Source organism: Corvus brachyrhynchos, unplaced genomic scaffold (genome assembly GCF_000691975.1).
Source record: "Corvus brachyrhynchos isolate BGI_N302 unplaced genomic scaffold, ASM69197v1 scaffold115, whole genome shotgun sequence".
NCBI lineage: Eukaryota > Metazoa > Chordata > Aves > Passeriformes > Corvidae > Corvus > Corvus brachyrhynchos.
The window spans coordinates 10,641,173-10,655,209 of record NW_008239553.1 but is presented as its reverse complement, the minus strand read 5'-3'; the positions used below and the strand labels follow the sequence as shown (position 1 = coordinate 10,655,209).

Sequence of the window (14,037 nt, the reverse complement as noted above, 5' to 3'; positions counted from 1 at the left end):
GGGGGGGCGGGGGCGGAGGGGGGGCGGGTGATACCTGAAAACATTCCTCCTGCTTACCAAGTTTTGCTTTGCTTTCCACATTTTTGTTTGCACGCAGGATTTCCATTGCTATACCCACACTGCTCAAAAACTGCAGCCATAGAGCATCTAGCTGCTTTGGGTCTTCATAGTTTAAAATGCGAAATACTGAGTTATCAGTAAGTTCGGAGACAGGAGCTGACAATCTGGGTTGAGCACAAAGTGTCGATGAAGAGAATTCATGTAGCCTCCAGAGAGGCTTCCAGTTTGTGTGTGCTGTGTGTGTAAGATTGGAATAGGCTTTATCTTCCCCTTTGGCCAGGTGTGAAGGACTCACTCAGAAAGGTAGTTTTGGGCTGGGTGTCCTCAACGCAGTATAGTATCTGCTCTGTCTTTGTGTGGGGACAGAGCTTGTGCCAGAGCTTATTTCTCATTTCAGCCTTGCAAGGGGGAGATTCAGCAAGTGATGTCAAACTGTGGAGAATTTGGTCTTTTTGTGGGGAGGGGTGCTCAGAAACTTCAGTTTCAGTCCCCTGCTTCCTATCCTCTCGGTACCTTTCTAGCACAGACTTAGTCAAGGGTCCCTGCCCCTCAAAAACAAAAACAGGTGGGAGAGAACCTGGTGATCAGAAATCACAGTTGGATTGGGTTTTTTTCCTCTCTGCTTTGATTTTCCTGGTGGCAGCAATGTGGGAACCCAGCACAGGGACACTGAGCTTTATTCAGTCCTGCTCTGGAAGTGGAGGCTGTTCCTCCTTCCATGTGCCTCCTCCAGTCCCTATGCAGATATATCTTGAAAGCTGGTGCTTTGCGCTCATGTGTAAAGCTGGGTGAGGTGCCAGATGTCACTTGCTCACTGCTGCCAGGAGTTGCTTTGAACAACCTCTGCTGGCCTTTGGGCTGTGTCCTTTGAGTGAGTTGGTTCACTGGCTGCATCAGGGCTGGAATTACTGAGTTCCTGTTGTCCCATCCCAGTCACGTCTCTCTTGGGTGGGTGCTGGTTTGTAGGGGCCGGGCAGCAAGCTCAGCTCTGGTCACCTGTGCTGTCACCCTTTGCTCTGCCAGCATAGGGGCACACAGGCAGAGCCAGTCTTTGGGTTGAAAGCTCTAAGGAGAAGTGGCCACAAGTGCTGCCCATGCTGTTGCTGCTGGGAATATCTGGGACAGGTGCTCCTTTGCAATCTGTATTCATGCCAGTGGTGCTGCTGGGGTAATGGGGTGCAATGAGGTCTCCTGATGAGGACCTCAGTCCAGCACCAGCCAGGAGCGTCACCTGGAGCAAACAAGTCCTGGTGGGTCTCCTGACACAGACAAAACTACAAACTTTTCCAGCCTGTCAAATCAATCAGAGTATGGGAACAGGGTACCAGGAAAAGTTTTCCTCACCAGATGAAAAAGAGCTGTTAAATTTTAATTAATAGGAAAATCTCTTTTGACCCATGCTGGAGTAAACATCAGTGATAATTTGTTCATGGCATGTGCCCTTGCAAGTGCAAGTGTGACATCTCTGTACAAAAAAAGTTGATCTCTGAAACTTTCTGTCTTGGGGTTAAAAACCACAGCTAGGAACTATATCAAAGAAGAAAGCATGACTTGTACATTGACTCATGCTCACTTATGCTTTTGTTTTCAGAATCGACAGGAAAAAGGATAAAACGGAAAGAAAGATCTTGGACAGCCAGGAAAGAGCTTTCTGGGATGTGCACAGGCCTGTGGTAAAACTATTTTTGAATGATGAGACTTTCCAGGTTTTGACAGGAAAAGTTTCATTACTAGTAAACGTTTTATGTACAAAGACATTGCCTTTACAGTGACCACATGGATTTTCCTCGCAGTTCAAAATACACCAAGTGTCTACAAGATTATTTGAGACATTCTGGGCTTGTGCACCTATGGAACTATTGATTTGGAAATACGTGACAAATATGAACTTTGGAAAATTATTTACTGGGCTTGTGAAAGAAAAGCAGCTTACTCAGTTTGGCTCAGAAAATGCTCCCCCATGTTAGCAATTTCCTTCTGGTGCCAAAGTTAGCAGTAAGTGGATTGAATGCTGACATGGCATCCTTGGGTATATGCAGTATCTTGTTTAGCAAGAGTAATTTATGGAACGCAAATCTCAAGAAAGAGTTTTGGACAAGATCTAATTGTATATTTTATAAAGGTAAGGTAGGATGAAGATTCTAAACAGAGGAGTAACATGATAACCATCTCTTTTCAGCCAGGCTGTGTGAACACCACAGAAATGGACATCAGAAAGTGTCGCCGTATGAAAAACCCACAAAAAGTGAAAAAGGTCAGTTTGAGTTCCTGATTTTGGTTTTTGCTTGTTTGGGGTTGGTTTGGTTCACTGGTTTTGTTTTCTTTTAATGTAAATCATACTTGACACATACAGTATATGAGATTTACCCAATAGGAACAAAAAAAAAAGTGTTTTGATAGTATGAGTTCTGTTATGTTCTCCTTGGTGAATTTATTATTTCCATTTTACCAGCAAAGTGATACTGACTGGGTGATGGGTAGAGCCGAGAAGGGCATTAAGGAGCTCTGTGTCCCAAATGTCTGATGGCTCTGCACTCCCATAAAATTAAAAGGAATTGGAAATAATACCTAGGTTCCCATGTAAGAAATTATCTAGGCACAGATAATAAGGTGTTTACCTGCCTTAATCATTTTAAAGGCTGGATCATTAGCAACTTGGATGACTTTGACTTCCAGCAAGTTTGAGCTCTTCTGTGTGTATGAAGTCGTAGAAACGTTTAGATTGAAGAAAACCATTAAGATCAGTGACTCAAAACCTTAACCTAACCAAGTCCTCCACTAAACCATGTTCCTGTCTTTGAAATAAAACCTTCAAGGGTGGTCACTCAAAAACATCCCTGAGCAGCATTGTTCCATTTCTTGATAACCGTTTCAGAGAAGAAATTTTCCTAATATCCAGTCTAAACCTCTCTTGGCACAGCTTCAGGCTGTTTCTTCTCGTCTCATCACTTGTTACCTTTTTGGACGGGGCACTGAACTCCTGAACTTCCATAGGAAATTAAATTGCAGCAGAGCTGTTCACATGTCTATTAGACATTTTACTGAAAAGCAAAAGCACTAAATGAAAGGGCAAATGATATTACTTTCAGTGCAGGTGTCTGTCCTGAAGATGAATGGCTACAAGTCAGTCTGCAAGGTTTTTGTTTAGAGAAGTTCACATGAACTTGACCCTTTGACTTAACCTGGTTAAGTACTTTCTTCAATATGTAGTTTTACATCAAAAAATTAAACCAAGTGAAAGACAGAGGCATACAATTGGGTTCTAGTATTTTCTTTTGCCACTTGGTTAACCCCAGTGACAGTTCCCAGTGTTTATTCTGCAAGTGTTAATGCACACAGCCTTCAGAGCTCCTAAAAATTATCAGCTGCATTTTAACATTTAAAACAAACTCCTCTCTTAACATGCCTACAGGCCTTCCAAGCGCAGGCATCAGCAAGCACAGTCTGATCTGTAAATTTTGCTCCGGGCCAAATGATTATTGACCTGTGTGTGTATAAACAGTAGGAAATTGCTGGCTTGTTACCTTACTGCTTTGCATACCTCACTGTTCCTCACTGCGTAACAGCAAAATGCTGCAATCCCATCTGTTTGTTCCTTGGTTCCCCACAGTCAGTATATGGGGTTACGGAGGAGTCTCAGCCCCAGAGCCCTGTACACCTGCCCTCCCAACCGGTGCGCAAAACAACAAAAGAGGATTTCCGGAAGCAAGTAAGTAGGTGGCTGTATGGCAGCTCTTCTGAGAACTGCTACCAGAAAAAAGCATATGAAGTTATTGAGATACCAGCAAAAAAAATTGTATGTTTTACCTGTTCTTGATCCTCACATACTTCTCCTTGATGCTGCCTAATGTAAAGTGTTAGTAAGTATTCATTGAGCAGTGCAGTTATAAGGTGATCCGTATTATGAGTAACACTGACATTTGAATCTGCTGTTACTCTGTGGACCAGTAGACAGGTTAATTTCCAGTTCACTGAGGATGTCTGAAAAGTGGGCAGTGGCAAAGGCCAGCGTAGCTATGCACAGGCTGGGGACGAGTGCTGAGGAAGGGCATTGTTCAGTGCATGAATGTTAGACTGTACAGTCAGAGCTTTTAGGAAACTAGGAAAAAGTTTTTTGCACAATCACGCCAAGGAATGACCAGCCAGCTCACATATCCTTGTCCTGGCATGAAGAGCTCTCCCTCAAAATTATTTTGCTGCAACAAGCAGCCCTCACTGAAAGACAAACAGGAATCACTAGATCAGCGTTTTACTAAAGACAGCTTTAAAACTTTTTCTTAGGCAATCTTTTTTTGGGTGGTCTTCTGAACTAAACCTGGATGCTACATTTCTTGAGCTTTTTTTATCATAGGCTGAAGAACTGGTTCATAGCAGAATGAAAGTGTGTTGTAAAACTGTTACAGGTCTTGTGATGCTGGTTAGTCAGAGAAATGGGAGAGCAGAATGTGGTTGTAAAAAGATCATATTGCACCCTGAGTAGTCTAGGAACCTTGGCCCTAAATATGTGTCTTTCCTACTTTAATTATGTCTTCTGAAGCTTCCCCTAGGGCTTAGCCTTTGGAAATGGAGACTCCTATTGGAAGCAGTTAATAAGCTTCTGATACCTAGGGAAGGGTCCCATTTCCTTCTGAGTTACTTTCAAGCTGTTTGGAAAGAGAAATCAATAGCGTGTTGGGATATTGTCAATGCGTGCTGTAGAACTCATGGATTGTTAATGTCCTTGTTATCTCTCTCCTCAGATAACTTTTCTGAACATGCAGATAGAGAGACATTGTTTAAAGATGTCCAAAGTAGCAGAAAGGTGAGTGTCCCCATTTTGATGATTTCCCATTCTTTCCTCATCTCCAGTTTGGCATTTCTAGGAACAGAGCAGGCAGCAAAGTGCAAAGACTTGATCCCCTTTCTGTGCATCAATCCTTTTCCCTCCTTTCCCAGCTGTGCTGCCTATTTGCTGGCTGCTGACACTTCTGTACTCTCTCTTCTGCCACTGAGCAAAAATAGGTAGAACATGAGGACCTGTAATACTGCAAAAGAGAAGAAGCAAAAGAAAAAACCCTTGCAGGACTTGTTTCCCACCCCTTCACTACCCTAGGGTTTACTTTTAGAAAAATCATTCCTATTTCGATTTGAAAACACCCTTATTTCCCTTTTTGGCTGAACTCTCAGTGCTCATCTCTTGTTAGTCTGGCACAGCTCTAGGGAAGGAGCTGTTGGCATTTGTTGCACATGGTGTTCACGTCTCTGTTCATACTGGGATTGTAGGGCCAGTTCCTGCTCCCACTTACTTAGAGAAGTACTGGGGTTGTACCTGGACTACTGAAGGCAGTATTTTAAGGAGTGGATTTCTAAGAAGCAAATCAAGGCGCACAATTTGACTTGCAGAATATTTAGTTTTGGTAGAAAAGTATGAATAGGTGAAGAACAAGCTCAAATTTAATTGAGTATGACAGTTCATTTACTTAGGTACTTGTAAGTTACGCGCATTTGCAGGGTGGTCACTGAGGTGAAGGTAGGGATAGTCATGCTCTTCAGTGACATCACTTTTAAAGCAAAACTGTGTTGAACATGAGGAACATGATAAGAGCTGGTTGCTTCTAGAAAAATAATAGAGGAATTTTAATTTAAACAAAGTAAAACAGGGTTACCCTATGAAATGTGCTTTGCAGTGCCTGCACCTGCAGTTAGCATGCGTGTGCTATACTAGGTAAATTAAATGGTGAGAGGCCCAATGTAAGTTCCTACTGGCTCATGAAGTTTAACAATTAAAATGAAAATGTATCCAATTAAACAGAAAATATTCAGAGCCTCCCTGAAATCCTGCAATACATTGTATGATTGAAATGAGCACATTTATATTTATGTTTTGGGCTTTTGGATCTTTTTAATTAAGAACATATACTTCTACTTTAACAAAAAATGTCATTGTACTGGATTTACTTACAATGACCTTAATATACTGAGACAGTAATAATTTTCCTGGTTTGAAAGGGCTTTCTTTTTTTTCTTTTTTTAATTGCTCCCAAGTTGGAGAAGAAAATGTTGCTATCAAAACCTGTGCAAAATAATAACGAGGAGAAAAGCAAATAAAATGAGAACAATCAAATTACAGAATCACAGAATATACTGAGTTGGAGGGGACCCATCAAGATCATCAAGTCCAACCCCTGGCCCTGCACAGGAGAGCCTCAACAATCACACCCTGTGCCTGAGAGCATTGACCAAATGCTTCTTGAGCTCTGTCAGGTTTAGTGCTGTGACCACTTCCCCAAGGAGCCTGTTCCAGTGCCCAGCCACCCTCTGGGTGAAGAACCTTGTATTTCTAAATAATTATTAATTATTATAAAGAATGAAAATCATGGTTGTGGTCTTCAAATCTTGTGAGGAGGTGTTTGGTCATGTGATGACTTTGAATATTGATTTGAATATTGGCAATATTGATTGAGGGTCCCAGGACTTCGTGTGGAAAGTGGTGCAGCCTGGATGTGGATCATTGCAGAGCAGGTAGGAGGGAAGTAGAGGGGCTGATGGGTCGACTGGCTTTGCAGCGGTGGGGACTAGTGAGGAGGAATGAACATGGGTGACCTGACTTGAACAATTGCCTGAAAAAAGCCCTGTGCAGCCTTCAAAGTCCCATTAAAACACTGAATACAAGCACTAGGAACAAATTTGCTGTGTAAGGAGATGCTGTTATTGTCAAGTCAATTTTCGGACTGGACCCTGCTCTCAGGACAGTTGAGGTGACAGTGTGGCAGATCAGGGTACAGGAGATGACTTCTTGGCATGCTCCTTTCAACAGTCAAGCCTGACAGTGGCACCACCTGCCAATTTTTCAGCATAGTACAAGGGCACTTTCAGAGAGGATGAGGGAAGTAACAAGGAGCAAATAAGTCAGGAAGCACTAGGGCAAACAAGTTACAGAAATAAGATGTAAGTTCTTTCAATAGTAATTGATCAATTGTATTTATTTTCCATTAATTCACGCTATTCTTGGGATAGCCCTTGTCCATCAGAAGAGAAAGGCTCTCCAAAGGGTATCTCCAGCTTCTGTGAGACAAATGCTTGCTGCTAAAGATTTTCTTTCCCTTCCTCCCTATTCCCCTTCCAGGAGTAGATCTGTACCAACTGTGGGAACAGGCATCCCTCAGCTGCCCCACACACCTTGGAAATAGTCTTTCTTCCACGTCCCCACTTGGGACCTGCACACTCTCAGTTTTAGCCGTTGAGATTTGAGAACTGTTGAGCAAAACTATCAGTATATTCTACCTATTGTTTTCCCTGACTGCATTGTGCAGTGTTAGTATGATTTCATTAGACACAGCATCACCGAAATGGCTGGGGAAAAACGAGCATCTTCCTGCCAGAAGCAGTCTCAGCTCCCTAGATGAAAATCTGTGCTATCCTTTCAGCTTCTCAAAGTTCCTGTGAAGGCTCAGCAGGCCCCTTGATTGAGAGACAGTTGTATTCTCAAGGCAAGCTCTGCACTCTTCGGTCAAGTGTTCCTATCACCTCTTCTACTGGATATACAGTTTATCACCCAAAAGGCCAGGTCTGCATTTTGACAAAAATGCTTTCCCTTAGGAGTCCCCTGCCTATAGCCTCCTTTAGACAATGAGGCAATGATTCTGCTGCTGCCATTATACTGAATCAGCAAAATGTGCTTAGAAATTCCCCCTTGTTTCATTTTAGTTTTTTCCCCCTTTCTTTCTTGCTAGTACTTGTATTAGTACCTCTGATGCCTTCTTATTATTTTATTAGGAGCAATTCAGGTTTCACAGCAGATATCTCCTGATTGATCCTTTTTGGCTTTCTTTTCTTTTTTAACCAGCCCTCTCTTTCATTGATGTCTAAGGGGTCTGCTGCTGCTCTGTGAAATTGGATGCTGCTCCCTCCTCCAACCCTTGACCCACAGCAGTCATGAAATGTAATTAATGAAATGAGATGAGACAGCCCCGAGTGCCCTCAGGGGCAATGGGAACCTGCTGTGGTTACAAAAGTGTATGATTTTAATGCCTCATGATAAGAGCTAGGACAAACAAAAAGAAATAATTACTATAGAGCAGGTCAGGGAAACTTTCTGCCTTTTATGACCCTTTGTTTCACAGGGTCTTTTCGTTCGCCTGCCTTTTTGAGATGTGGAGGACCAGAGGTAAAGTTTAGCATGGACAATCACAGTGCAAGTACATTAGTTGTTCAGTATGATGAGACATAATTAACTTAGTTAATTACTTGGCAGTAGTAGGCAAAAAAATAAAGTGCCTTAGAGTATTTCCAGTATAGACTAGGAGAAATTTCTTTTGATTTATTTCATATATGTTATCTTTCTTTTGTAAAAATGTGCCCTTAGCCCCAACCCCAGTGGAATTTCTGAATCGTTTATGCAAGCAGACACAGTCCTTTTCCCAGAAAGCTCTTTGAATCTCATCCTAGAGAGGATTAGAAGCTATATGCCTTAACTGACTCACCATGAAGCAAGCCAGTATAAAGGCCAGGTGTTTTTCCAACATGCATATAATTTGTTATAGTCTAAGTTAATTATTACTGTGGAAGTATTTTACAGTAGTGCCATTAGTATAAATACTATATCAACATAACTAAAAAATGATCTATAGGCAAAGCTTTGATGCTCAGGACTGTGATCCTCTGAAGATTTAAACATATTTATAGCTGCAGCCCATGACCCTATTTAGGTGAGTTTCTCATAGTGCATAAATTTATGTAGGTGCAAAAGTTTGCAAAAATGAAAAGGGTGAGAGGCAATAGTAATATGTAGCAAATGAACAGGATGACACATGCTTCATATTCTTCCCATGGCTCTCTGGGGGAAGTCCTGCCATAGCAATCCACTTGTTGCCTCATCAGGCTTTTTGGGGGCATCTGAACAGAGACAAGCTGGAGGAAAATGCTGCTATTGAGGAAAACACTGCAGTGAGCTGGTGGTTGTTTGTGGAGAAATCCTTGCATGCATCATCCCTGGGAAAAGGGTCTCCTGTGGTTGCTGAGAAACTGACTAATCCCTACAAATAAAAAGAAGCACACACACAAAAAAATCCAAGACAAAAAAACCCCAACAGGATAAAAAGAAAAGCTGTACCTCTCTGACGTGTGACTGAGCATTCAAACCCTTTCTTTCTTTTTTTTTCTTTTTTTTTTTTTTCTTACCTGCCAGTTTAATAGCCTACACAGAGCAATATGTGGAATATGACCCCTTTATAACTCCTGCTGAGCCTTCCAATCCCTGGATAAGTGATGATGCAGCATTGTGGGACATTGAAATGAGGTAAAAAATAATTGGTAGTTTTAACTAATGTGAAAGTTGTCTTGCCATTTTTTTTATATGCTCTTCACACTGCCCTGTTTGGAAAGGAAGTTGTATATCTGTAACTACAAGACTCAAGAACATAGCTAAAGTTTATCACTGGTGTCTGTGAATTATTCAGCCCTTCCACTTCCATATGGCTTGATGTATGGTGCTCTGTAAGTCAGGTAATGGATGTTCTCATGCACATGCACAGGCTCATGTCTAGGAGCCTACAGCTATAGGATACTGCTAAGGCAAACTTGTTCCAGCATATTCTCATTTGACCCTTGAGAGCCTGCTCCTCCCTAGCTGCAATGCTCCAGCTTTGCTGATGTCCTGGAATCCCATGAAAGATGCTGCTGGCAAAATGGGATCAGTTATAGAGTAGTGGTCATTCCTTTTTTTTTGGTTTTGGCACAGGAGCCAGAAGAATGTGACCAGTTGTTGAGAAGAATGTAGCTCATGTGAGATGTGTGAGACTTGACAGGTCAGAATTATAATAGGCTGATAGAGTGAGTTTGGGCCTCACCTGTTGGTGAACAAGCTAGTTTGTCTCTGTTATGGTGTCAAATAGATGAAAAGAGGGAGGAACGACTGTAGGACATTCAATGCCTTGCACCTCAGAAAGTTTCTCAAAAAAAAAAACCAAGCAGAACACTGTAACAGAGATCACGTTTTGCCCATGTGACGCTGGTGCAAGGGAAGTGTGGCCTGTGTCTGTGTCTTTTACCTTCACAGGCTATTCACAATCCTTGTAAAGGGACTTGAATTGTCCTGCCTGCCACTATGCCTAACAGCTCCCACAGCAAATTTGAATGGAATCACCATGTCCCCTATCACCTTCACTACTCAATCACATCCTGTGGCAAACAACTGTAAGGGCTCAGCAGCTTCTCCAGTGTTTAGCTGCTGCCATTTGGCACTATCTAATCCTGTGTGTTATTGAATAATAATTCAGAGATGCTATTGGCCAAGAAAACTGATTCATAGGCAATCAGTGTTCCAAGAAAAGGACAAGTTTTTTGCCCCATTTAAAAACTACGTAATTTGGGATGTGAAACTTGTTTTTACCTGCTTCTCTGGTAGTCCCAGAAATCCATTACTTTCCTAATCTCTGCCCCTCTTCACATAATTTTAATATTTGGGATTTCTTTTTTAGCTAGCTTCTTTCATTTTCTCCATCCTCCCTAGGAGGGCTAGTACCAGATACAGCCCTTGCAAAATACTGCTCTGCAGAAACCCTCACCCACAAGGTAATCCAGACATCCATTATTTCTGCATCTGTTGAGGTAACTGCAAATCCCAGGAAAGATGTCTGTGTCCCTGAAGAATACAATTAACCTGATGTCACAGCCTTACAGGAATTTAAAATAAATGCTTGGCTTCTGCTACGATTTTAGAGTTAAGGTTTTTTTTGATGAAAAAGAGAAAGCTGAAGTGTGGGAAGATGGAAGAACAAACAGCTCTGTATTTCCATTTTTTTCTCTATTGTAAAAAACCTCACTGCATCTGCATCTAGTTGCAACTTGCATGAATAATTAAATGATCCCCGAGATCCCCTTGTGTTGCCTGCAAAGCTGTTTCCTCAGTTAGGAAAGCAGAGCCCTTGCACAGGAAAACAAAGAGCCTCTCACTTCTAGTGGCAAGGCTGGCTGCAGAGTATGGGCAGCCCCATGCCACTAGAGTTCATCCTTCATGGCAATCAAGACTCAGGAAATGCCATGGAAAGCATTCTGTCTTAGACAGCACTTTGGCCTTTTTTTTGTGCTAGAACATTGTGTAGCTGCAAGAAGAGCAGGTACAGATCTATGGATTCAGCATTTTTTTAGATTGTGCGTGGCTCTGCACAAGCATGGCTTTTGTGTCCCTGTGTCCAGGCTGGCTCACATAACGGGTAGGCTGGATCTGCGCCCTTGTCTGCAGCACTGCTGGCTCCTGAGGGAGCGCAGGAGGAGCCATCCCAAGTGTGCTGCTCCTCAAGTGAGGACATGCCTATCAATTTTGCTTAGCCTTTCCACCAAGAGAAAATCAAAGCAGGCATTTTATTTACCCCTTTGGCTTATTTGTCTTCAGCACAGATCGCCACTGTCCCCTAAGGCTCCGTGATTAGGAATCGCTGTGGACATGACGAGACGCACAGTTTAATAGATATGTACTGTTAACAATGGCTCTGCTGTCACAAATGTGAGCAGCTGAGCTGTGTTTTAATGGTTGTCTCACAGTATGACGCCATCACACCAGAAGCTTTCAGACACTTTGTGAGCCCAGATTACGCTCTGATGCAGACTGTCTCATAGGATCCTTGTTGTGATTCCCAGGCACCACATCCCCCTATAGGCATCTCTGCAACATGTCTGGCAATTGAAACAACAGCTTATGTAAGTTGGGCTGTATTAAGAAATAATTAAGGAGAAAGGTTGCTAGTGATTTTGGGTGCTTCTCTATCTCAGTATCCCAGCTGAGACACAAAATAAAAGTCTGATTATCATGGAGAGTAGGAGGAAGATGCTTTTTAGTCTTCTGAGACTTAGGTATGCAAAAATCAGAGGCACTGAAAAATAAAAGACTACAAACCAGTAATCATTTTAGATACTTTGTCTGCATTGCTTCTTAGTGGAACTGCTTTTCTAATGCAAATGTGGATCTGAAAATCTGAAGCCAGTTCCAAGTGACCAGGCAGCACTGTGTGGGACACAAGGAAATGCTCTGGAGCTCACCAGTGACCCAGGGAACATTGCTGGAAAATTTCTGCCTTGATGTGTAAGAAATCCTAAGGTAGATTTGAGGAGATATGCAAGAAGTGCATAATGAATAATCATTTAGGTATGGTATGCTGTTTTTCAAGTGAAACCTACCAGAAACTAAAAAAAATATCATTCACAGTCTCTCTTAGTTCAACATGTATGTAGCACCCAAATAGTACTGCTGCTTTAATGATGACCTTGGTCTTTATAGCTTCTTTGTGTTATTTGCTAACTTGTATTTCTGCAAAATCTTGAGAAAAAAACAACATCTCATCTGATAATCTCCCTCCCTTCACTTAGCAGAAACAGCAGCAGCTGCTCGGACAGCAGGCAGAGATGCACATTCCATCTGTTTTTACCCTTCTCTCTCCAAACAGCAAAGAACCTAGTCAGCAGCGTGTGAAAAGATGGGGTTTCTCCATGGATGAGGTGCTGAAGGACCCAGTAGGACGAGACCAGTTCCTTCGTTTCCTGGAATCAGAATTCAGCTCAGAAAACCTCAGGTGAAACCTTTTCTGACTTGACTAAATGAATGGGACCAATCCTACTCTCTTGCATAGGTGAAATGCAATGTTTGGTGTGTCTTGAACTGCTAAAAACACCCATTTGAATAAAGATGAGAACGGCAGAATTTGGCCCACAGCACTGCTACAGATGCATATATTAGACCTATGTAAGTAAGTTTAGCAGAGCCAGTGTTGTCAGGTATCTTACACAAGGGCTTGCAGACTCGCATGATGTGATGAGATGCAGCACATCACCACTGAGCTCCCTATCAATATATAGGATTTACACGTGTCTTTGTGGCAGGGCTTGTGTCAGGGAAACAGTATGGTCATCATGTGGCTAGGAACTGTTGCAGTATTGGCACTCAGCAAGTCAGGTTTGCAACAACTGCTTTTAGTTTTGGTATCTGCTAGCTGTCCAAGAGCTTGACTCACCTTAACAGGACTCTCTGTGTGGGGATTCTGAGTACCTGATTTCTCAGGTTGTGAAGAAGTCAAAACTTTATTTATGAAAAATTATGTAGACACCCACGTGATTCTACATCAGGCTGAGAGCCAGTAAACCCCACTTTTTTTACAGTCTGAATTACACTGCAGAGGTTTTGTTGCGGTGCTGTGGTTGTGTCTTAGCACATGGATGGGTACAGGGACAGGTTCTCGTGGGGTTTTTTTGGGCAGAAGGTGTTCCAGAAGGCTGAGTGAGCATTTGCAGGGAAGGTGAGAGAAGCTTTCAGGTTCACTGGCAGAGCTGAGCCTCCTCTTGGGCTGAGGAAATCTGCTGTCCGTGAGCACGCGGTCAGTCGGGTTTTTGCCTTTGCTGGTAGTGAGCAGGCTTGATGTTCTCTTTTTACACCAGATAAGAACCTGATTGCACAGCCTTTTTTTAGTTCGTGTTTTTTTCATTCTTTTTCACTTAGAAAATCAAATACATTACTAAAGCATGTGGACAATTGTCACTGTAGTGCAGTCTGCTAGCCTGCAAGATCTGAAAGGGAAATTCCCCCGAAAGTGATTTTTAATGAGTGGAACTTACCATCCTATTTATCAGGTTTCCCTGTCCAAGGAGAAGTACAGAAAGCATGCCAGCAGAAAAACAGTGAAAACTCAATGCACTTCATTGTTTTGAAAAACCTGAAAGTTAACCTGTAAGAAAACAAGGGAGTGTTACTAATTACATAAATGAGCTTGAAATTTTATTGCTAAACAGGTGCTGAACTTGCATATGCTTAGTGAAGTTATGTACAGCGGCACTCATTTGCAATTAAATTGTAGTGATGAAGTGCAAAATTAATATACTGTATTAAAATACTCTTCAAATAAGTGTTCTGAAATAAATCTGGGGTTGTGCTAATGAAATCCATCAGGCTTTATGACTAGCGTCTGTCCCCACGTTCATCCTACTCAAACAAATGGAGAAAGTTTGATTATG

At 42.2% G+C, this 14,037-nt stretch overlaps 1 protein-coding gene across 7 annotated transcripts in view; it reads left to right on the top strand.

The window, feature by feature from the left end:
- Positions 1-14,037, top strand: part of RGS6 (regulator of G-protein signaling 6) — a 279,108-nt gene that overhangs the window by 213,006 nt on the left and 52,065 nt on the right. For all 7 annotated transcript variants that reach the window (XR_001864479.1, XR_001864478.1, XM_017742089.1 and 4 more), the window contains exons 9-14: positions 1,652-1,733; positions 2,240-2,314; positions 3,671-3,769; positions 4,800-4,861; positions 9,227-9,337; positions 12,480-12,605. Coding sequence is in view for 5 of the 7 variants with exons in the window: in XM_017742089.1 (XP_017597578.1) it covers positions 1,652-1,733; positions 2,240-2,314; positions 3,671-3,769; positions 4,800-4,861; positions 9,227-9,337; positions 12,480-12,605 (555 nt within the window). In the remaining 2 variants the exon portion in view is untranslated. The remainder of the gene's footprint in view (positions 1-1,651; positions 1,734-2,239; positions 2,315-3,670; positions 3,770-4,799; positions 4,862-9,226; positions 9,338-12,479; positions 12,606-14,037) is intronic.